This window comes from Pelodiscus sinensis, chromosome 3 (assembly GCF_052426305.1).
Source record: "Pelodiscus sinensis isolate ZL-2025 chromosome 3, ASM5242630v1, whole genome shotgun sequence".
Taxonomy (NCBI): domain Eukaryota; kingdom Metazoa; phylum Chordata; order Testudines; family Trionychidae; genus Pelodiscus; species Pelodiscus sinensis.
In genome coordinates, this window is record NC_143054.1 from 110226130 (window position 1) to 110251816 (window position 25687).

Below are 25687 nucleotides of genomic sequence, written 5' to 3' on the forward strand. Positions count from 1 at the left end.
TTATGTGGCTGGAACTGTTCTTTTTCTAACTTGACTTTTTTACATGTGAAATGTTTTGAATCAGATATAGAACTCACTGAAGGAAGTGAACATTTTAAATTGACTTGCTTAGATTGAGGTAGTCTCTCTGAAATATTTATTTAGCTCCGTCCTGGAGCACAGCCTGCAGATTCAGGTCGTTCTAGTCACACCACTCTATTAATCAGGGCTTATAAATAATATTAATTCTAATAATTAGTATGCCTATTTATTTCAGGCAGTGTGTGGGGTCCGTTGTCACCATTTTAGCAAGTTTACAGTTTTGCAGCTTATTGTGATTTGATCCCAATTATGCAGCATGAGAGAGCAGATGTTCTTGGTGTAATCTGATAGCCGTTTTTACTTTGTATTTTCTAATGCATAATCAAGGATAGAGGGTTTGATGAGACCAAGGCCTCTGTCAAGCCTCCACCCCACTCTACCTCAGACTGATCCCTGACCTGAATAAGGAACAAACAGTTCTGCAGTAAAATTGTTTCATTCCGTGCTGTACCTTGTCCTGTTTAGTTAGAAAAACAAAGAACACTGGGCAAGATCTGTTTGGACAGTGTTTTCCATCCTCACCAAACTTTCTCTATAATTGAAATGTTGTAGGTTTTTTAAATACGTGAGACAAGAACAGTCCTTGTGTGTAAATCTAATACCTCTTCCTAGGAATAGAAAACATGCCTATTGAAAGTAATAGCCTCTATTGTGGCAGACTTAAATACATGGTAGTTATCTGTAACAAGAATCAACAGGTTTCAAATGCAGTGAGATCAATGGAACTCACGGTGAAAAGGCACCACTTCTGGAATACTCTATTAAACACTGACTATTTCTATTAAACACTGACACTTTTAAAACTTGTAATTTATAAATAAGTGTTTTTGATGGATCTTGCCAGTAGGCACATAACCTGAGTTGAAACCCACCTTGATATGAAATGCAACTAGTTGATTGATGGATATCTGGCACTTCTATTTCATGTTTTATGATTCCATGTACATTTCTCATGTACATTCATGCCCAGAAATGTTATGAGTGCTAAAATATATTCTGTAGCTCTTTCCATTCCAAGAATTTTTACAATGCTTCACAATCAGACCTGTGTGGGAGGTAGGTAGATTTTTCACCTATTTTCCAGACGGATAAGCTTGAGGCACTAGATTATTGGTAGAGCTGGTAAGAGAACACAGGAGTCCTGCCCATCAGTCTCTGTTTTGACAGTTAGACTTGTGGTGTTTATTCTTTTATTAAGGTAGTGTTCACATTATATTTCTAATACTACTTTGATATGGGATACTGAAAATGGAACTTAGAATGGAAGTACTGATTCTGTCTTAACTATAGCATTACCACTGATGTGTCCATAATAAAGCTTAGATATATGCCTAACATGCTTTTTTGGGCAGAGCTATCAAATTCATTATGACTAGTACTGTCATAAAAATACTTAAAGGGGAAAAATAAGATAAAGTATTACATGAACTCTGGAAATTGCTTTGTTCAGGGATTGTGTATTTTTCAGTAATTCTAATTTATCTTTTTTCCTCTCGCTTTACAGGGCACAATGACTATATGTGTCCTGCTACTAACCAGTGCACCATTGACAAGAACAGGAGAAAGAGCTGCCAGGCCTGCCGACTGCGAAAGTGCTATGAAGTGGGAATGATGAAAGGCGGTACGTACACAACAATAAACACATTTTTAGCATTGATAGCTGCTTGACTAATGGTTAAGCAAAGAAGCACTTAATATTGTAGTTGGGCCCAAAACCCCAACCATGACAACAAAGCTTGGGCAACATCCTGGCTGCACTGAAGTTCATAGATAGTTAGCCATTGACTTCAGTGGGTAGGATTTCATACTTAATATTTTATGATTAATTTTTTCTCACAATGGAGTAGACTGTGACCAGGCTATCATGAGTGACGTTCAGTCCTAAATGTTGTTCCTTTCTGCAATATGCCATTTAGTATTCTCTGTGGAACACATTGATGGTCCCAGTTCAGTTCCCTGTTGCCATGTTGTGGATGGTTTCTGAAGATAGGCCAGGACTTGTGTGGGAATGGATTGTTTATCACCTTCTTGTATCTAGATCAGGAATGAAGCACATCAGGGTTGGGTGGTTTGGAGAAACTGGTCTTACTATACTATTTCTGAAGATATATAAAGGGTTGCCACTTGTAGAGCTGTTATTCCAGGACCACACAACAGCACACAAAGCACCTGAATTAATTTCCTTTTCCTGTGTTTAAATATTGAGGGCCTGATTCTCATCTTGGATGCACTGAGTTAAATCACAAATAATTACACTAAGACACTGGACTGATGCTGGTATAGTATTGGTGCAAGAGAAGAATCAGTCTAACAGGTCAACACTGGTTGCTGCACATCCCCAAACTGATTGTACTGGAGATATCTGGTGTTTAATGAGTAGAGGAAAAGTGTTATAAATAGATGACACTGCCATCAAATAACTTTTGTTAGGCTGTTCTCAGAGCAAAGTTTCTTTCCAAGAGGCCTTAAAAATGTTTGAATAGCAAGTTTTGAGCATTTCCCCAGCAGATGTCTTTTCTCCCCCCTTTAAATTACCACACCTTTCAGTTATAAGAAACAGACAGAAGGCAAGAGGATGGGGCAGGCAGAGATAAAATAACTTTATTTTTAAACATTAAAACAGTACATGGCTAAAAGAATATACAAAAAAGAAAAGGAATTATAAATTTGTAGATAAGATGCACCTGATTTAAAATGGAAGGGAGATAGTTTCTCTGTTAATGAAAAATTATTTCAAAATAAAATGTATTAATTAAAAATAACCAACCTTATCTAAACCTATTTGTAAAGAAAGCCTTAGCAATAGCATCTTGCAGAGACTTAAATCTGGATGGTGATATCTTGTGAATGTTCAGACTCATTGGGAGGGTTGCCAATGCTCATTATTCACTTTCTTAGGTGAGAGAGGTTTGTCTCAGGACTACAATTTTTAGGCTATTCAGAATGTTCCTGCTTTTGTCTGTTATTATTTCTACCATCCCAGTGATTGGTTACTAACTGGGGAGCCAGTTACTCCCCGCATTTGGCTTCTAGTTTCAGACTGAAGTAGACCTTAGATAATTGATTCATGGAATGCATACATGTATATTGTAGCAGTCAGGGGTTAATTCTGCCACAGCCCTCTTGGGTGGCCGGAGAAACAGGCTGCTGGGCTGCTTCATGATCCACTAGTTGATGGCTTGAGGTCAACTGGTGGATCGCGATCGACACCCCGGGCACCCAATATAGGATGTAATTGGGCGAAAACCCTAAAATCTTTTTTTGCTACTACTAGCCAATATATAGTCTTAACTGAAAAAATTTGAAGATGAAGACTAGAATATTTTAGAAGGTAATTTCTATAAAACCTTTTTTACTGTATAAATTTTTAGCATGTTATGATGAAATAGTTTTACCAGTCACTGTTTCCACTCACATTTTTCAATAACCTCTCTTATACACATTCATTGTATGACTATTTTGAACTCCTTTCTATTTAAAAAAAAATTGTGATCCTCATTTAAAAAAAAGTAATCCCTCCCCCCCCAGCAGAAATTTTTGCATATGGGCCTGCAAGTCCACATGCAAATTTCCTCTTCAGGGGTGTCAGGAAATTAATCAACAAAGAATTTGTCCTGTGTTTCACAATGTCACATTTGATTTCAGTTGGTTGTCTTGTGTGCACAATCTAGTACCTTCTATAAAAAGCCAGCCTTTACACTAATTTATGCCTCTTTTCTGTTTGGTGAGTTACACGGTTAGAGATTTATAATGCAAACACTTTTAACTATATAACATGGGTACAGCTTTCAGTGAGATTAATACATGCAGCAGCTTACAAGCATTTCATTAAATCTAAATATCAACACAGATTCATAAACCTAATACCAATTTTAGCAATACTAACGTGAGGGTAAGACTAACTGGTTTCTAGCTATGTGTTGTTCAGTGTTCAGTTGGGGCCTAGTGACCTTAGCATGAGCTGGCACCATGGTCTGCCACCTTTACATCAGGCTTTACCAGTAAACTAAAATCTTCATCTCCAATAAGTTTCTATGAATCATGCATTTGTCACCTGCAGAATGGACTATTGTAACTCACTGTATATGTAACCAAAGATGGTAGCATTGCAGCCCAACTTGCATGTAGCACACCACCTCCACAGGAAAAAACACCAGGGAACACATTGCTCTAGCAGCGCTGTGCACCTCCATTGACACTCATATTCCTTCTGGTGTCAGGGCTAGGCTTTCATCCAAATGGATTCAGTCCTGTTACAACAGAAACCACTGAAGTAGTGGCACTCCTATGGCAAATTCAACTAATGAAGCGTAGGACTCACAGCTCATGAAATCTGGAGATCCACACGTAAGAACATAAAAATGGTCATACTGGGTCAGACTAAAGGTCCATCTAGCTCAGTATCCAATCTGCTGACAGTGGCCAATATCAGATGCCCCATAGGAAGGGTTCACAACAGGTAATCCTCACGTGATCCCTCCCCTGTCTCCCACTTCCAGAGAAACAGAGGCTAGGGACACCATTGCTACCCATTCTGGCTAATAGCCAGTGATAGAACTAACCTTCATGAATCTATCTAGCTCTTTTTTGAACCCTGTTAAAGTTCTAGCCTTTACCGCATCCTCTGGCAAGGAATTCCACAGGTTGACTGTGCGCTGAATGAAGAAAAACTTCCTTTTGTTTGTTTTAAACCTGCTGCCTATTAATTTCATTTGGTGACCTCTAGTTCTTATATTGTGGGAATAAGTAAATAACTTTTTCTTATTGATTTTTTTTCTGCACTAGTCATGATTTTATAGACTTCCATCATATCCCCCATTAGAATCCTCTTTTCTAAGATGAAAATTCCAACTCTTTTTAATCTCTCTTCATATGGGACTCATTCCAAACCCCTAATAATTTTTGTTGCCCTTTTCTGAATCTTTTTCAATGCCACTATACATTTTTTGAGATGAGGAGACCATATCTGCATGCAGTATTCAAGATGTGGGTGTACCATGGGTTTATATAGAAGCAATAAGATATTTTCAGTTTTATTCTCTATCCCTTTTTTAATGATTCCTAACATCCCGTTTGCTTTTTTGACTGCCGCTACACACTGCATGGACCTCTTTCAAGAACTATCCATGATGACTCCAAGATCTCCCTCTTGAGTAGTTGTAGCCAAATTTGTCCTCATCATATTGCATAGATAGTTGGGATTATGTTTTCCAATGTTCATTACTTTAAATTTATCAACATTAAATTTCATTTGACATTTTTTTGCCCAATCACTTAGTTTGGTGAGATCTTTTTGAAGTTCTTCACAGTCTGCTTTAGTCTTAACTATCTTGAGCAGTTTGGTATCATCTGCAGATTTTGCCACCTCACTGTTTACCCCTTTCTCTAGATCATTTATAAATAAGTTGAATAGGATAAGTCCCAGAACAGACCGTTGGGGGACCCCACTAGTTACCCCTCTCCACTTGGAAAACTTACCATTTGTTCCTGGCCTTTGTTTCCTGTCTTTTAACCAGATATCAATCCATGAAAGGATCTTCCCTTTTATCCCATGACAACTTACTTTACTTAAGAGCCTTTGGTGAGGGGCCTTGTCAAAGGCTTTCTGGATATCTAAGTATACTACATCCATTGGATCCCCTTGTCCACATATTTGTTGACTCCCTCAAAGAACTCTAGCAGATTAGTAAGGCATGATTTCCCTTTACAAACACCATGTTCACTTTCCCCCAATAAATTATATTCATCCATGTGTCTGACAATTTTATTCTTTACTATAGTTTCAGCTAATTTGCCCGGTACTGACATTAGACTTACCAGTCTGTAATTGCCAGGATTGCCTCTAAAGCCCTTTTTAAATATTGGTGTCAAGTTAGCTATCTTCCAATCATTAGGTACAGAAGCCGATTTAAAGGATAGATTATAAACCACAGTTAATAGTTCTGCAATTTCCCATTTGAGTTCTTTCAGAACTCTTGGGTGAATGCCATCTGGTCCTGGTGACTTGTTACTGTTAAGTTTATTAATTTGTTCCAAAACCTCTTCCAATGACACCTCAATCTGGGACAATTCCTCAGATTTGTCACCTAAAAAGAATGGCATATTCAAAAGAGGGAGGCATATTTTCCTCACTAAGTGATACTAACTGTGGCAATAAATAGGTAATAGCAATTAAAAGTTTCTACATACATCTACAGGCTAGGTTTTACCTTCTCCACCACTTATTTGCAAAGCTCTAGTTTCACTCACTTTAATAGAGCTTTGCGAAGTCAACTGGTGGAGAAGGTGAAATTAATCTTTTAGTTATGGTACATAGCCATATCTTTAGGATATTTTACCCCTCCCACCTACAGCAGAATACCCACTGATATCACTGGGAGGATGTACAAAGATAAAGGGTGTAATCTAGCCTGTGGGTGTATGTAGTAACTAAACTTTTAATTGCTATTACGTATTTATTGCCACAGTTAGTATCACTTAGTGGGGAAAATATGCCTCCCTCTTTGAATTGCCATGGTATTTACCAGCTGTATTTTTCCTTTTCCTTGTCTTTTTGTTTTCTTGTCTTCCTGCAGCTCAGTGTCTCTAATATAGATAGTCTGTCTCCTCCTGTCCTCAGTTTGAGGAGGTAGTTCAATGGTTTAGCATAATCTATGCTAGCCACTCCCCCTTCTCCAGCCTGCTGCTAGGGCCTCTGTGGGAACTCATCAGCGGTGGCTCACTTTGCTCCAGATTTTTTTTGACAGCTGATTATTTTATCCAATTTTTCAGGCAATAGCAAACAACTTTTCTTCATCTCCTGGTTTGAATATTGAGCAGTGGTGTGCTGTCAGCCATCCAGAGCCACTATTACAACACCTTTCTGACAGACTCCTCTAATTTGCCCCCATAAAGTGCGGTAAAGCTGTCATTCAAACATTAGCTTAAAGCTAAGAAGTGTTCTATTTGTGAGGCAGCTTTTACAGGTTCACAGGAGAGCAAACTGTGCTCTGCCGTGTTCATAGCCAGCTAAGGCAAGGGGAGGTCAGACAGGCATGTAGGTCCCCACCCTGCCCCAAGAAGTCATCCTTTCACACACAAGAGCCTGATCAACAGGTGCTGAGCAGGAAGGGGGAAAAACTCTAGGACTGAGGAGAATTTCAGCCAGCTAACCTAGGGGTATGTTCCAAGGCACACAGGACAGGGAAGCGGGGCGGGCGGAGAAGAAACCTGTAAGAAGCATATATTCCCCCCGCTTCCCGCCAGCCCTGAAATGGGTCCCAAGTTTCCTAAGGAGAAAAGCTATGCACATACTCAGCTCTTCTTCCCAGCTCATATCAGGAACCTATGGCAATAAAACTGCATCCCATAGCTAGGGGAAGTGCAAACCTGGAAGGGAGGAAATGAATGAAAACGTATCCTCAACACTCAAGGTACTACATAAAACAAACTGCAAGAAGACTATGTGTTGGCCATAGCTAGTCAGCAATACCTGCAAAGAAGGCCAAAAGATTAAAAAAGCAAAAAAAAAAAAAGGCGGGGGGGGGGGGCAAAAAAAGGGGGGGAGGGAGAAGGATATAGAAATGAGGTTTTCACTCTCTCCTTCAAACATCTTCTTTTCTGTTGAGGAAGGGAAGCTCTCAGACTCAGGCATTGAGAAGGACATGGGCTAAATGCCAAAAGGATCCCTCTACCTCCTGTTAAATGTTTGAAAGTGTGTGCAAAAAGGTTGTATTCACAATGCAGATCCAGCTTGACCAGGAGGGAAAAGTAAGACTAAAATTTCTGCTGTCTAGAGTCTCATCTGAACAATCTCACTGGACACATCCTTTGAGACTGTGATCAGAGAGGAATGGGAAATACCTGTTATGGGTAAGCACATAAGTAGACATGCATTTAGATATAACAAGTTCCAAGAGCTGAAAAATGTCTTTACAGATATATGAATGGTTGATTCTTTAGTGGAAACTCTAGCTAAATATATAATCCCATCCAACTAATAGACAAGTGGAAACCACTCTCAAAGGGCTTTGAGGCCTTGTTAGGCATGTTTAAAGTATGCTTGGCAACTGCTTTGCAAGAACCACAGTGTCCTGGTTGGATTACCTGTAGGCCGCGAAGGATAGACTTCCTGACAAATGGTCTACCTGTAAGAATATTTCTCTAACAGCCATTGTGGTAGATGCCTCTGGCTTCATCCAGAAGGCTGATGCTCACTCCTAATATCCGTGCTCATTTAAATTCCAAGGCTCTCCCCATTTTTAGGGAAACACTGAACAAAATAGAGCAGAGAGTACTGCAAAACTGAAACAGTTCCAGCCCTCAGTGCTCTAAGGAGGGACTACAAACCCAGCCTCAGACAAAAATATTCCTTTTATCCATTCTCCTCTCAAAGGTACCAAAGGAAAGAAACAAGTATATCAAGGGAAAACCCTAGAAAAGGGTTTTGAGTGGAAAATCCAGAGGTGACTCCATAGATTCTAAGAGTTCACTGTGATAATATATAAACATGCCTTTGTCCAGACCTGAATATAGAAGATAGAATTTCACATTTCTCAGTAGAATGATCTTGGTACACAATGTTAGTATAAATAGCATCATATTCACAGGATCCTTTCGTTCCTTGACAGAGCACCATCCAGATTTGTCAAAGCAGTCAGTTTGGCTAAATCTGTGGTTAGAACAATCATTCATAGGTAGGATCTGTAAGATCCATTGGTATTGAAAGCTCAACCACACATCCTTCTGAGCTACTGACATCAATATTTCCATTCTACTTATCCTCAAAACCTGTTTTCTGAACGTAAGACCGTAAGAAGGGCCATACTGCGTCAGACCAAAAGACCATTTAGCCCATTATCCTGTCTGCTGACAGTGGCCAATACCAGATGCCCCAGAGGGAAGGAACACAACAGGTAAACATCACGTGATTCCTCTCTTGCCATCCATCTCCAGACAAACAGAGGCTAGGGACACCATTTCTACCCATCCTGGCTAATAGCCATTGATGGACCTAACCTCCATGAATCTATCTAGTTCTTTTTTGAACCCTGTTCTGGTTGCCATCATGTGTACTAGGAGAGTTGTTGTGTGTGTTTATGGTTTTCTGTTTTTGTTTGTTTGTTTGTTTGTTTGCTTTGAAATGCCAGATTTATCTGTACTGGAACTCTGATGTACGTTCCATGCTGACAAAGTGCTATTAAGAACCCAAGAATTATTCTCGACTAGAATTAATTTTCTTTCATGGCTCCCGGGAGATTGTCCTCCCTTATTTCTGTCCAAAACCATTGCATATGAAAGAAAAGCCAAGGCACACCTTAGATATTGGTAGAGCACTGAAGAAATTTGGTCAAGCACACTGAATCAACAAGAAGACCCAGGCTCCTTGTTTGGGCTCCAAGTATCCAAGCTAACACTAGCCAAAATGGATCAAGCTATGCATTGTTGAGGCTTACAAGCTGTCATGAGCTTCTGTTCCATATGGCATTGAGGCACATGCTACAAGATCTAGGAATAAGAAGTAGGAATAAGAAGTAGGAATAAGAGCCTCCGGAAAAGGGCGCTTTTTCCGGAGGATCGGGGCCAGTATAGACGCTCTTTTCCGGCTTTTCTAAAAACCGGAAAAAAGCGGCGGACAGTTTTATTTAAATGCCGCGGGGGATATTTAAATCCCCCGCGGATTTCCCTACTACGATAGCTGAAATTAACATGCCCCTTCCGGAAAAGGGGCCAGTGTAGACGTAGCCTGTAAGTGTTACATTTCTTTCCTTGACAGAAGTCCTTTCTAGCAGGAAGACACTGCAGCTGGTGGCCCACTAATAATATTGCCATTTGGGCAAGTAAGTTGGAAGTGTGTGCGGGAGGGAATCTTCCCCATCTCACCCTGCTTTTTTTTAATCTCTCCTTAATTCTGTTCTCAGCACGCTACTTTCCATATAGATCAGAATTTTGGGAGATGCTGAACAGCAGAATGGCCAATTTCTTATCTGATGATATCCTTTCTGCTAGTAGTATATTTCACAATGCTACCTTCTACGGATGGCATCCTAGAAATAGCACAGTATTTGATTCTGATATGTTGTTGACCATATGTTTGATATGTTTGTTGACTATAAATAATTTCCTGGTTTTTTTGTTAATAATTGTAGTCTATGAATTTTTACACAGTTTTGGAATGAATCTTCTGGCAGCAGGGTACAGAAGAGGGCATAGTTAGAGATCTAGCAAGGTCCATACTGAACTATCTCTGGAAACTGCAGACAGAAGGGGAATAACCAACACATTTCAGACATGTGTGAGATGTTGCTAGTGGCAAAGAAAGTATCGGGCTGGAATCCCACCTTCTTTCCTATCCTGCAGCAGCTTCTAGTACCCAAACTCTGGGTGTGTCTAGACTACACCTCTCTGTCGAAAGAGATATGTAGATAGGCACATCGAAATTGCTAATGAAGCAGGGATTTAAATATCCTGCACCTCATTAGCATAAACATGGCTGCCACTTTTTTTCAAAACAGAGGTTTTTTTAAAAAAAGGCAGTCTAGACACGGATCTGTCAAAAATAAAGCCTTTTTTGACAGATCCTGTAAACCTCATTTTTAAGGAATACAGGATTTTTTAAGGAATACAGTCCTTTGCTGACCCCAGATTCTGTGTGGGGCTGCCACTTTGAAATGCCATGGGAAGCCCGGCATCTGGCTGCTTGTGACGTTTCAAAATGGCAGTGGTGCATTGAGCCTGGGATCAGTGGGGGACTCTCCAACTGATCCCGGGCTCCATGAGGTGCTGCTGCTTTGAAACACCACAGGGAGCCGGGCATCACGCTGCATGTGGTGTTTCAAAGCAGCAGCGCCACGTGGAGCCCAAGTTCAGGGCTCCATGCAGCGTTTTTGCCTTTAAGTGTAGCAACAGCCCTATTGTTGCCACACTTCAAAGGTGGAGGTGCCCTATTGACTAATTGATGCAAAATGTATCAACTATTCAATTAGTCAATTAGTCAACTGCAATAGTTAGTGTTACCATTAAAGTATTGTCTTCATTCTACATTCCAGTTGAAATTTTAGGGTGATCCTATGGAATTTTAGAGTTCTTTAGGTAACTGGCTTCTTCTCTTGCAAGAACTATATAATTCCTTAGTTTCCATGGGTTTTTGACTCTCCTTGTTTTGTTACTAGTGAGAGTCAAAGCAGATTATCCTAAATTCATGCTAAAAAAATCATAGAATCATAGAATACTTGGACTGGAAGGGACCTTGAGAGGTCATTGAGTCCAGTCCTCTGTCCTCATGGCAGGACCCAGTACTGTAAACCATCACTGATAGACATTTATCTAACCTACTCTTAAATATCTCCACAGATGGAGATTCCACAATCTCCCTAGCAATTTATCCCGATGTTTAACCACCCTGACAGTTAGGAAATTTTTCCTAATGTCCAACCTAAACCTCCCTTTCTGCAGTTTAAGCCCATTGCTTCTTGTTCTATCCTCAGAGGCCAGGAAGAACAATTTTTCTCCCTCCTCCTTGTGACATCCTTTTAGATAGCTGAAAACTGCTATCATGTCCCCTCTCAGTCTTCTCTTTTCCAAACTAAACAAGCCCAATTCTTTCAGTCTTCCTTCATAGGTCATGTTCTCTAGACCTTTAATCGTTCTTGTTGCTCTTCTCTGCACCTTCTCCAATTTCTTGACATCTTTCTTGAAATGTGGTGCCCAGTACTGGACATAATACTCCAACCGAGGCCTAATCAGCACAGAGTAGAACAGAAGAATGACTTCTTGTGTCTTGCTTAAAACACACCTGCTAATGCATCCTGGAATCATGTTTGCTTTTTCTGCAACAGGGTCACACGGTTGACTCATATTTAGCTTGTGGTCCACTATAAACCCTAGATCCCTTTCTGCCATCCTCTTTTCTAGACAGTCGCGTCCCATTCTGTATGTGTGAAACTGATTGTTCCTTCCTAAGTGGAGCACTTTGCATTTCTCCTTATTAAACTTCATCCTGTTTATCTCAGACCATTTCTCCAATTTGTCTAAATCATTTTGAATTATGACCCTATCTTCCAAAGTAGCTGCAACCCCTTCCAGCTTGGTATCATCTGCAAACTTAATAACAGAACTATCTATGCCAATATTTAAATAGTTGATGAAGATGTTGAACAGAACCAATGCCAAAATAGACCCCAGCGGAACCGCACTTGTTATGCTTTTCCAGAAGGATTGTGAACCTTTAATAACTACTCTCTGAGAACGGTTATCCAGCTACCTTATAGTAGCCCCATCTAAGTTGTATTTGCTTAGTTTATTGTTAAGAATATCATGTGAGACCGTATCAAATGCCTTACTAAAGTCTAGGTATACCACGTCCACTGCTTCTTCCTTATTCACAAGACTCATTATCCTATCTAAGGAAGCTATCAGATTGGTTTGACATGATTTGTTCTTTACAAAGACAGTGACCAAGCCATTTGTCTCGTGCCATCCCTCTCCAGCCTTCCACAAACCTTGGCCAGGGACACCACTCCTACCCCCTGGCTAATAGCACTCCATGGACCCAACCTCCATGACTTGATCTCACTTCCCTTTAAACTCTGTTCTAGTTGTAGCCTTCACAGCCTCCTGCAGCAAGGAGTTCCACAGGTTGACTCTTTGCTTTGTGAAGAACAACTTTCTGTTACTAGTTTGAAGCCTGCTACCCATTCCTTTCCTTTGGTGTCCTCTAGTCCTTCTTTATGGGAACTAATGAAGAACTTTTCTGTATGCACCCTCTCCACCCAACTCCTGCTTGTAGAGACCTCTATCCTGTCCCCCCTCCGTCTCCTCTTTTCTAAGCTAAGTCCCAGTCTCTTTAGCCTCTCTTCATATGGGACCTGTTCCCAACCCCTGATCATTTTAGTTGCCCTCCTCTCTCCCAGCCTCTCTCTTCCCCTCTCCCACCTCCTTTTCCCAGTCTCCCCCAGTTTTGTTCAATAAAGACAGATTCCATTTTTGAACACAATTGTCCTTTATTTTGTACATCAAGGCTGTGTCCAGACTCAGGGTTTTTTTCGGGAAAAGTAGCCTTTTCCTGAAAAAACTTCCCCTGCGTCCAGACTCAAGCCGCGTTCTTTCGAAATTAATTCGAAAGAACGCGTCTTTTCTTTCGATGGCAGTAAACCTCAATTTACGAGGAAGAACGCCTTCTTTCGAAAGTTCCTCTTTCGAAAGAAGGCGTTCTTCAATGTAAATAGGGCTTCTTCGAAAGAGAGCATCCAGACTCACTGGATGCTTTCTTTCGAAAAAGCAAGCCGCTTTTTCGAAATTTCTCCGTGCAGTCTAGACGCTCTCTTTCGAAAGAGGCTCCTTCCTAAGTGATTTTTAACTTGTTCTTTTTTTAAATGTTATCTTCTAAACCTATAACTTTCCCACTAGCATATATATATTTACCCCAATGTCTGTGACTCTGTAATGCTGAAACGCAGGCTGTTCCCTCTGGGTGGTGCTGTTGCCTCCCGCCGTGATGCTCGGTAGACTTCTGCGCTGCTCAGACGGGCCACTGCATGGGAGCAAGCAGCTCAAGTGGCTGTTTGGGGTCCGCACTCCCCACGCAGTGCAGAAGTCAGCTGAGCACCATGGCAGGAGGCAACAGCACTGCCCAGAGGGAACAGCCAAGGGTTGGGGCCTGGATGATTATGCATCTCTGACATCAGGAAAGGGTGCCAGATTCAAAAGGAGGAAAGCGGAGCAGACACAGAGAATGTGGAGGAGACAGAGAAGAGAACAGAGGTGGCAGAGAGGAGGCGGAGGACAGCGAGAGAAAGAGTAAGAGAGACACAGCAGGAGGAGGAGAAGAGAAACACAGAGTGAGAGGCAGGAGGGAGAGAAGAGAAAGAGAGAGAGAAGCAGAGAGGCAGGAGGCAGACAAGAGCTGAGAGAGAGAGAGAGGGCAAGGCAGTAGGAGGAGAAGAGAGAGAGAAGCCATTTGCACCGCTTGCTCCGGCACGGCAGCCCGGCTGAGTGGCACAGAAGTCAGCTGAGCACCAGGGTGGGAGGCAAAGAAGGGTGGGGTAATGATGTACACACCCAGTGGGCAGGGCCTGGATAAGCGTGCATCCCTGACGGAGACAGAGGAGAGCGGAGAGAGAGTGAAAGGCAGAAGGGGGAGAAGAGAAAGTGAGAGATGGAGTGGAGAGAGAGTGAGAGGCAGGAGGAGGAGGAGAAGAGAAAGGAAGAGTGAGGGGGAGAAGAGAAAGAGGGGAAGGGGGAGGAAGAAGGAGGAGGAGGAGAGAGGGAGAGAGAGACGGAGCGAGGGACCAGAGGCTCAAGAGGGAAGACCGACGTAGAGGAGAGACCTGAAAATCCTGTCTTATGATGGGCTAATTGGCTAGTTCAGTATGTTAGGCTTCATTAGACTTCTCGGTGAAGACCGAAACAAAGAAGTCATTAAGCATCTCTGTCATTTCCAAGTTTCCTGTTATTGTTTCTCCCTCTTCACTGAGCAATGATCCTACCCTATCCTTGGTCTTCCTCTTGTTTCTAATATATTTATAGAATGTCTTCTTGTTTCCCTTTATGCCTGTAGCTAGTTTGAGCTTGTTTTATGCCTTTGCCTTTCTAATCTTGCCTCTGCATTCCTGTATTATTTGTCTATATTCATCCTTTGTAATTTGTCCTAGTTTCCATTTTTTATATGACTCCTTTTTTATTTTTAGATCATGCAAGATCTCCTTGTTAAGCCAAGCTGGTCTTTTGCCATATTTTCTATCTTTTCTATACAGCGGAATAGCTTTTTTTTTTGGGCCCTTAGTTGAAAAACTGCCAACTCTCTTCATTGTTTTTCCCTTCAGTCTTGCCTTCCATGGGACCTTACTTACTAGCTCTCTGAGCACACTAAAATCTGCCTTCCTGAAATCCATTGTCTCTAATTTGTTGTTCTCCCTTCTACCATACCTTAGAATCACAAAATCTATGATTTCATGAACACTTTCACCCAAGCTGCCTTCCACTTTCAAATTCTCAACCAGTTCCTCCCTATTTGTTAAAATCAAATCTAGAACAGCTTCCCCCCAGTAGCTTTTTCAACCTTTTAAAATAAAAATTTGTCTTCAATGCAGTCCAGGAACTTATTGAATAGTCTGTGGCCCACTGTGTTAGTTTCCCAACATATATCTGGGTAGTTGAAGTCCTCCATCACCATCAAATCCTGTGCTTCGGATGATTTTGTTAGTTGCTTAAAAAAAGCCTTACAGAATCTTACAGAAACGTTTCTTTACATCCAGTTTTGGAGTAGGGAAAATGCCAATCTTTAAGACTGGATGCAAAAAGCCACTCTTCTTCCCTTGTGTCCTTACAGTTACTGCTGGACCTAGTACCCACTTGTATCCAGATGGGCCAATGCTGGTCTTTCAGTTTCATTTAGCTAAGCTGGAATGTTCAGGCAGGACAAAAGGTCAAACTAAAGAGAGGAAAAAAACCCATTCTTGGAAGATTCCATCTCTGTTCTGGTGAGGAACTTCTAAACCTCTTGATTTTTCATCTTTTGTGGAGGGGAGCTGTACTTTGTTTTTTCATAGTCCCATAAGTTATTAAAGACCAAACAAAAATATGCCAGAGAATTATTAAAAGCATTTTCAGAAACATAGGTAAGCAAATGTTTAATGCAACAACTGGAAAAGTTCCAAATATCCTACTGTGTCATGCAATTATCTTCTAATGCAACAATTTATTAGAGATAGAAATTGGCAAATAAGAATAAAGCAGCTTAACTACGAAACTGTGTTGTATCTGAAGAGACTATAACATTTTACTAGACACGCTGTTCTGTTCCCATGCAAATTGCTACAGGTGGTAAGAACTAACATAAACATGAGTAATTGCTTATTTTAAAGCAACAGTTGATTAAAAGGATGTAGACAAAGTATTCTTAAAACATGTTTTCTTAGTGTTGTTTATAATAATCCCTTGAACAGAAGCTGGAACTGAAATTTGACACTTTATTTAAATTTCTATTCACCCACTGTGTGCACACACACTTAACGGATGATCTATCATCCCAAAGTTTAATCTGTTCCCCAAACAGAGCAAAGGGTAGCTTGTACTGAACCTTGATTCTTAGCTGAACATGTGCTTGTTTAGTATTTGAAATTTGTTTAGTATGTGAATGCCACTTGATCAAACACAATGGCTGCTAGGCTGTTAGTATGGCTGTAGGAATGCTTTTTATATTGTGCAGTTTTTAAGGTTTGGTATATAAACATTTATTTAAGATTGTATGAACTAAGGATATTTGGCTATTTATTTACCATTACTTATATATTTACTTCTGTGATGTTCCTTCGCTGTAGGTGTCTTAATGAGGTAACCTTAATTTATAGATAACATTATAGGTATTTATTAATTGTCCTTTTAAAAAGGAAAAGGGCAAAGTTTAGAATGTCTGTGGGATCACCAGCTCCTTCCCCAACTTCTCCATGTAATGAGAACTTCATGGGACTATAGGCTCTCTGTTTAGCAGTATCTTGCTTGCAATGTTCTGTGGAATTTTGGAGTTCTTCAGATAACTGGCTTTGTCTCCCTGCAGAGCTCTAGAATTCCTTAGTTTCTGACTCTCCTTGCTTTGTTACTAGTGAGTAAAGCAGATCATCCCAAATTCATGCTAATAAAAACTCATACTATCCAGGGCCAGATTTAGACGCGTCTAGATTGGCCAAGGACGCTTTTCCGCAAAAACTGCTTTTCCGGAAAAGCGTCCTGCCAATCTAGACACGCTTTTCCAAAAATGCTTTTAACGGAAAACTTTTCCGTTAAAAGCATTTTTGGAAAATCATGCCAGTGTAGACGTAGCGATGAAGTGGCCCCCTCTGTGAAAATTATTGCCCACCCATGACCAAGAATGTTCTGGATATTTTTGAAATCTCTTGGAACCTTCCAGACTGTCCGAAAACTACATTTTCCTTGAACCTCCCACAGTGTTATCAGCCATGCTGTTACAAGTATATAAGGGGCAGGATGTCACTAACAATCAGTGAGATATAAAAAAAGTGAAGTGAGAGCCTAGCTATGTACTGTGAACCTTGTTTTATTGAGTAATTGTAACATTCCATTTGGTTGAAAAGATTAGTGTTAATATTCTATGGTTGTCACCTATTGTAATGCTATTTAATACTGGTCCACTGAATGTTGGTGCAATTTCTTTGTTAGAACATTTCAGTTATTCCTAATATTAAAAAGTTTCTATAACCTTAGAGGCGATGATTTCTTTATTTGCTTATATATGGCATGAAGAAATGCACACTTACAGATTGTAGCATACACATTTATTGTCTTATATAACAAATATATGCAAATCATGAATCAAAGTCATGAAATGGGCTACAGAAACAATCAAAATCAGGTATCAGCTTAACAAATGGAGGGAGGGCATCTAGGGCCAGCTTTGATACCATCCTAGACCATCATCATTCATTCTCGCTCTCACTGTATGCACATGAAAAGTTAACTATAGAATACATTTATTAATTCTTCAGCCATGTGGCTGAGGGAAAAACCATGACAAAAATATTCAGCGTGAACTTTTTTTACTACTTCAGTTGCACTCTGCCTACTAACCCATCTTCCCTGGGATTTATCCTAGTATTTCAAACCAATCAATATTTAAACAACCATCACTTAGGGAAACATTATGTCCTCGTTTTTTTCTTTCACCTCACCACAGAATTAAAAAATTAGCTTGGGGGAAGCTAAAAACAGGAATGACCAGGCTGAGATAGGAATGCTATAACAACTTCTGGACCAGTGTTTTATAAAACACAAGGTTATGGATGGTTAGTTTTTTGGTTTTTAGCATTACATTGGAGAGTTGGGATTACATGATTTTCAATTGTATACAGAATTCAGTTCTTCTGCTTTCAGTCATGCAATGCTTAATTTATGCCAAAGCTGAGCCCCAGTCTTCCTCTAGGCATGGCAGTTCATAGCCCTGGCATCTCTGGGCATTCCATATCCGTTATGAAAGTTAATAAATTTCTTGAGCCCTGATACCTAATTGCTTGAGGTCTGGCACCTTTTTCGTTACAAAGTAAGCACTGCAGTTATGACATATAGACGGTATCATAAAAACACCTTGGCTTATACAGAAATTTATGAGAGTTTTTGGAGGTTTTTAAAATGTATTGGCTAGAATTTTCTGTCTGCCACTGAAGCTGATACAAGTGGACTTGGGAAGCTAATTTTTCTGTGATATGTGGTTTAACCAAATATGTGAAGGTGTATGGTAATCTAAAGTACCAAACACTTATTTGGAATGTTTGGCTTCAGCATTTCAATAGCTTGGAGATGGTTTTCATTTGATGTAAAGTAGACATAGAGCTGGATGTCATTTAGGTGTTGATGGCACTTGAATGTGTGTTTATCTTGCAATTTCTACTGAGTGGCTTGATATTATAAATAAGATGTCAAATAGATGGGGGAAGAGGTTGAATCTCATATGGCTCCATGGATAAAGGCATCTCAGGCAGTAGAGTAGTTTTCTTTTTATGATTATCTGGGTATGGTCTGAGGGAGGGTAACTATTCTAATTGCCACTCCTCTCCTGAATCTTCTTCAAGATGAAAGAGACTCTTTTGATTATTGGATATCAGATGTCACAGGGATATCCAAAGGAATGCCTCTTGACCATAGACAAGAGAATGTCATATCTCAGTGCATCTGGTGCTGTTTCAGTTTCATGACCTTGCATGAAACCTGGAGGATGCACAAGTGTGATTCAGCATCTTCTGGCTCCTGAGCAGCTGCTGCATCCATGCTACTTGGCTATGTCTAGACTGCAGGCTTCTTTTGGAAGAAGCTTTTCTGGAAGAGAGTGTCCACACTGCAAAAGCACATCGAAAAAATGATCTACTTTTTCAACAGGTAGCATCCACACTGAATGGATGCTATCTTTCATGTAAGCTGTGTGCAGAATGGCCACTAGGGCACCTGTGCTTTTTCCTCTTTCCTCTTCTTTTGAAAGAATTCCCTCTTCCCCATCCACACATACCTTTTTCTGAAAGACCTCTTTCAAAAAAAGGCTTCTTCCTCATAGAAAGAGTTTTCCAATGTCAGAAAAATCCCTCAGTTCTTTTGATTTTTTTTTAGAAAAAACACGATTGCAGTGTGGACTTAATTGAAGTTTTTTCAAAAAAACTTCATAGTGTAGACATACCCTCATACAGGAAAAACTATGACTTTCTATTAAGTTCAGCCATTTTGTTTTTCTGCCCAGAGATGTGCTTGTGTGTACACAGAATTTTCCAGCAACTTTCACTTGTCTCATAGACAATTGCCAAACCAAAATAAGTTTAAACAACAAGGATTCCAATGACACATTAAATTTAAGCCCAAACAAATTTGTTAGTCTTTAAACAGAATCTCCACAAGACGTTTTAAAATGAAAAGCAGGGGTGGGGAATCTTTTTTGGGTCAGGACCTGCCGACCAGTCAGGGGCTGCACAAAAGTGAGAAGCAAAAACCAAACAAACCAAAATGAAACACCTCACTGATGTGGCCCCAGACTAAGAAGCAGAAAGACACTTCTCCACACTCTCCTGAGGCTAATAGATTTTGTGGACTTCCCTAGGCTCTGGGGTGGGGCCAAAAATGAGGCTTCACTATGGGGAAGGGGGCTGCTGGGAAGCAGGCTTGGGTTGGGAGGGCTGTGTGGGAGGGGGATGCAGGAACTAAGTGGGGGTATGCAGTGTAGAAGGTGCAGGAGCAGGGTGTGGAGTGTGGGAGCGTTGTAGTGGGCTAGGAGTTGAAGGTGTGACCAGGGGAGAGGTGCAGGAGTGGGGTGTGGTCAGTGTTGGTGCAGGGGGTCCCCAATGTTGGAGGAGGGAGCCCCAAGCCTCAGGGGCTGGATCCAGGCAAGCCAGGGCCTTGATACGACCCCCAGACCTGAGGTTCCTCGCCTCTGGTGTATACCATAGAGTCACTAGATTTAGTTTCCAATGGATTCAGAAATCTAATCTGACATCTTCATTTCATTCCATTTGAACAATCTCCCTAAAGTTCAGCATAATCAGAGGGGTTACTGAAATATTTAGTGATAACTCTCTTGTTTTGTTTCGCCTTGAAACAAATTCTATCTACTCTCTTGTCTATGGATAGTGAAGTCCATTGCAATGTAGGGTGGCTGTGAAATCAGAGGGTCTAAATGGTTTTTTTTTTTTGGTTTTCTAAGAAGGAAAATTTTTGAAATATAACATTGTCCTTAGATAATGGGGCTGAGATAGAGTGCTGGGAGTAAACCAATTGTGGGACAATAGGCTAATTATTGCTAATCAGGTTAATTTGCAGTTAATAAACTGATGGAAGGTACTAGCACTTAACTTTTTGCTTTCATAGTTGAAATCCTCTGTGTTCCGACTGCCAAAGATAATTTTTGCCGAGACTGAAGTTTGAACTCTTCTAAGCCAACAGAGCCAGAATTAACTTGGGGGGGGGGGGGGGGAGAGGAGGGGAAAGGCAGGGGCATTGAAAGCATTCTAGGAATTGTGTAGTCAAAGATATTGACTTACAGATAGTTTTGCTGAAATTCACATGCTCTTATAGGAACATAATAGAACTTTAGGAACTCTCTTTTCTGTGATGACTCATCCAGGTCACCTTACATACAATACTTATTTGATAGGCAAAGGAAGCCCTTCAGAGAGGATTATCAAAGATTTCAAATTAGTTCAATTAAATACTGTCTGTTGTCTTCAGCTATTAGCTTTAGCTGTAATTCCCAATCCATTAAGATGTTTTATTTATGTCCTGAGTGCATACATTTGTATGTCTTTATACTGCAGTGGTTCTTCTACTCTGCAGAATGTCAGAGCCAACCAAAATATGTCCTACATCAAATCTAGAGATGTTCTATTTCTCAACAAACAGGAATAGAAAGTATGATATATTTTGTGAGCTTTCACATAGCCATTTAATCCACCAAATGAGACACTGACATATGATCCAAATGCCAAAGTATATCAGTCTGTGCTTTTCTGGCCCACAGTGTCTGGATTTAGCTACATCTCTTTTAAAACAACCTTCTGTGCAGTGCAATATTTGGTAATGAAACAGGGAGGACTGCAGGAAAACAACACCTGGGTTGAGGATACAGATATACATTTGGGAGCAAATTATTTTGATAAGTGAGCAAACCATTATTCCCTTGCAAGGTTATGCATTTTATAAATGGGCAATTAAAAGTAAGTAATGTGCAGCAGAAAGATGAGAATTCATCTCCATCTGTTATCACATTAATGATCACATTTTGTTTCCTGAATGTTTAAGTACTAGGAAATACCAGATTTCCCATTACATGCTACCACATGCCTTTTTGTTGTAGTAACTAGCATCTGAGATAACCCAGTCTGACTTAAAGTGAAAATATTAGGAGAAAAATTAAATATGAAAAACAGCGCTTTCCTCCCCACCTCAGGCCATTTTCCTTACATATATTACAATTTTTCCATCCAAAAACTGGGGATAATATCCCATATACTGCCTCATAGGTATGTTGTGAAAATTGATTGATGAAGTTTGTAAAGTGCAGTATAGCTGGTAGGGAATATTATAATGATTTTCCTCGAGTCTTCTGTTTCACTGTACTGGACTAATGAAAACAGGTTTGTTAGTCTGATTTTTGTGTAAAATAAGTTTCCTCTTAGTCTCACAATCTATTGCTAAGTGACTAGTCCAGTATTGCAATTCTTGGGATGCAAACACTTCAAAGGCATATTTATTGACTGTAAAGACCTAAATTTTGGGATTCAATCAACCCTTATTATTTACTTTCTATTTTATTTGCATGTTAGAGAACTTGATAATGAGAAAAAAATAGTCAAATAAGTTATTTGTGGTGCTAAAGTTAATTAAATACATTATTCAGCCACCTCTATTCTTTACACAGTGGCATATATAAAATCATGTGTCCACATCGTTTACAATGAATAAGTAGGCTAACTTTGGGAAGGGATGACAATAAGTAAGGAAGGGTGGAAGACTTGCACTGCAGCAGTGAAAAATGAAGGGATATGTTTAATATTATGAACTTGTAATATTGCAAGTTTGGATTTGCTGTAAACTAAATTATTTCCACATATTGGAATTTGTGAGTGGAATCCAGAATAAGGGCCAGCATACTGAGAATTGTACATCAATGTTCCTTTAAATTACTGCTATTATACATTTTATTTCCCAAAGGTAGCTATTCTTTTTCTTAATGACTAGATGTTGGGTTAGCTCTGAAGCATCATTATGGAAAAGCTTTTTCCAGTGTACTGCTGCTATACGAGACATTACAATATGTGGTCTAGTAAGAAAGTACTTACAGAAATTACAGCAAAGCTAAACAACCTTTCAAAGCATTTACAGTTCCTAATTGATGGTAGGTGCAACAGGACAAGGAGAGGGGAATTAGAGTCAGAGGCTCTGAGTACCACCTATAGAGTGAGGGCACTCAACAAATTGCAAACTTATGTTTTAATGTGTATTTGGAACATCATACTAATAGTTGAAAAAAATCAAAGATGCACTGAATATTGCAAATTCTTGTATGTTAACTCCAATTCCTTGTCCTACAATGGAAAGTGATTTGAGAGAGAAATAGTGATTTTAAAAAAGGAAGTAAAAAACCTGCATACCTATTTTGCAAGCAACTCCTTATTTGGTTTGCACACTCAGTTACTGAACTGGCACGTGAAAACCAAGAATTTGTACTTAACTTTTTACTGTCGTAGTTGCAATATCAGTTAATGAAATAGTCGATTAACCTTATGAATCCTTATCAATTAGTTGGCTATTCTGTAGTCTCCGGGGTGTACCCAGCAGTTAGTGTGCGCCAGCCCCGCTCCCAAGGAGCCCTCTGCCACTCCGCGGTGCTGCCTCTGATACACAGACAGCAGCACGGAGTGCCTGGTATGGGAGCTAGTCCGCGAGGGGAGCCAGTTTTAAAAATGGCTCTTGTCGCAGACAAGCTTCCTATTGGCCTTCTCTGCTGCCTCTGTATCAGAGGCAGCAGCGTGGGGTGGCAGAAGCCCCTGTCTGGGAGGGCGGGGCTGAATTCCTGGACCCAGCGTGAGTCAGAACTCAGCCAGGCTGTTTGCCCACCTGGCTCCCAATACACTTTAAATGCAGAGCCGCAGTGGGAGTAGGTCTTGGACGCAGTGCAATCCAAGACTGAGCTAGGCTACTGGCCAGTCTTCTTTCCTGGCCAGGGTAGGGGGATGCATGTAGTCTATAGCATTAACCTATACACTTTTCCTTATTGGTTAATCAGTTAATCAAATACTATTGATTGCTATTTGATTGAACAAACAACTAATTAGCATCTCCAACTGCAGTAAATGCATGTTCTAACTACAAAAACAGAGCACTTAAAAAGTGCTCATTTTACGAAAGAATCTAATTATTAACAGTTTCCCTTTTGCTGTACTGCTTTATCTCAGTATTCACACTGTTGAAGGTAGCTGTTATTGTCTAAAGAATAGAATAGGACTTTAGCCATAGCCATGAGCAAGTGTAAATCCACCAAAGGGGTGCACGTGGATGTCTCAATGATTTTGAAAGCAAATATCTTAGAAAAATACTGGATATTAATTGGAACAAATTATGGACAAATGCCAAGATTCCTCAGATTTAACAACTCCTTATTCAAATGAGTGGAAATTTGCCAAAAATGAAGCAAGAGTGTTTGCCATCACAGGTGTGTCATTGGGCAGCTACAGGAATGTGCAAAAGGCCCCTTTGTTAAACACAACTCAGAGCATGTCTAGTCTGCAGTCCCAAAGTGTGATGCAGAAATACCCACGTTTGCTTTGATTTTAGTTATAACAAAGCTATGGGTTGAATCTCTAGTCCAGTACTCTCTGGTCTGGCAACATCAGTGGTCCGGCATGATTTTAGTTAGCCTGATGTCCACTTATCATGGGTGTGGCCAAGTTTCCTGTGGTCCCATAAAGTTTGTTTACAGCCACTAGTCCTGGCTCTCAGTATTCTGAGCTGTTATTTAACTCTGATTTACCCCAAATAACTTCTAAGAGCTCAGTAAGCAGTGGAATTGTTGGCAATGATGTTAGATAATATTGACCTCCAGTGGTTCTGCAAATTCTCTGGTTCAGCACCACTCAGGTCCCATGGGTGCTGGACTAGAGAGGTTCAACCTGTAGCTTGAGTAACAGCAGTGGTGAAGCTGTGGCAGCATAATTAGCGACCAGTTCTGTATCTGTGTTTATCCTTGTGCTTCTGCAGCTTTACTGCCATTTGATCTAACTAGATCAAAGCTTGCCTGGGTAGCTCTCCCTCTGGGATTTAACAACACAGGGGACATGGACGGTGAAGCCTTGTTCATACCTCAGGACTACGTCTAGATTACCCGCAGCTTCGAAAAGAAGATATGCTAATTAGGCATAAATTTGCATATCTTTTCTGATCCCTTTTTCAGAAGAGTTTTGTTTGGGAAGAAAAAAGCTGTCTAGATGGGGTTTTTTGCACAAAACCCTCCTTTTTCAAAAGAACACTTATTCCTAAAAAAAATGAGGTTTACAGGGTTCTTTCGAAAAAAGGGGTTTTCACGCGAAAACCCCCCGTCTAAACTGCTTTTATTTAAAAAAAAAAAAAAAAACCTCTTCCGAAAAAGGGATCGGAAAAAGACATTCATGCAGTGTGCAGCGGCAGTCAAAAAAGCAAACAATGTTAGGAATAATTAAAAAAGGGATAGAGAATAAGATGGAGAATATCTTATTGCCCTTATATAAATCAATGGTACGCATACAGTTATGGTCTTCTCATCTCAAAAAAGATATACTGGCATTAGAAAAGATTCAGAGAAGGGCAACTAAAATGGTTAGGGGTTTGGAACAGTTCCCATATGAGGAGAGATTAAAGAGACTAGGACTTTTCAGCTTGCAAAAGAGGAGACTAAGGGGGGATATGATAGAGGTCTATAAAATCATGAGTGGTATGGAGAAAGTGAATAAGGAAAAGTTATTTTCTTGTTTCCATAATACAAGAACTAGGAGCCACCAAATGAAACTAATGGGCAGCAGGTTTAAAACAAATAAAAGGAAGTTCTTCACACAGCGCATAGTCAATCTGTGGAACTCCTTGCTTGAGGAGGTTGTGAAGGCTAGGACTATAATAGAGTTTAAAAGAGAAATAGAAAAATTTGTGGAGGTTAAGTCCATAAATGGCTATTAGCCAGTATGGGTAAAGAATGGTGTCCCTAACTTCTGTTTGTCAGAGGGTGGAGATGGATGGCAAGAGAGAGATCGCTTGATCAGTACCTGTTCATTTCATTCCCTCTGGGACACCTGGCATTGGCCACTGTTGGCAGTCAGGGTACTGGGCTGGATGAACCTTTGGTCTGACCCAGTATGGCCATTCTTATGTAAGATATGCAAATTCATGCCTCATTTGCATATCTTCTTTTGTAAGCCACGGGTTGTCTAGACATGCCCTAAGTAACATCTGATGATGTGGGAAGGACTGAGAAGAGCCAGGCGATGGTGTGTATCCCCATAAGCATGGTCTTGAGACATACCGACTGTGTGAAATACCAGTGAGTTATGGTTTCTTTGTTTCATTCTTGCTTTGGCAGAGGTGGGCATTATTGTGACGTTTTACCCTCCACTCA

At 40.3% G+C, this 25687-nt stretch overlaps 1 protein-coding gene across 8 annotated transcripts in view; it reads left to right on the forward strand.

Moving 5' to 3' along the window:
• The window catches only part of ESR1 (estrogen receptor 1), a 296248-nt gene that overhangs the window by 155407 nt on the left and 115154 nt on the right, over positions 1-25687 (forward strand). For all 8 annotated transcript variants that reach the window (XM_014569514.4, XM_006114974.5, XM_089777297.1 and 5 more), the window contains one exon: positions 1586-1702. In XM_014569514.4, the coding sequence (XP_014425000.1) occupies positions 1586-1702 (117 nt within the window). The remainder of the gene's footprint in view (positions 1-1585; positions 1703-25687) is intronic.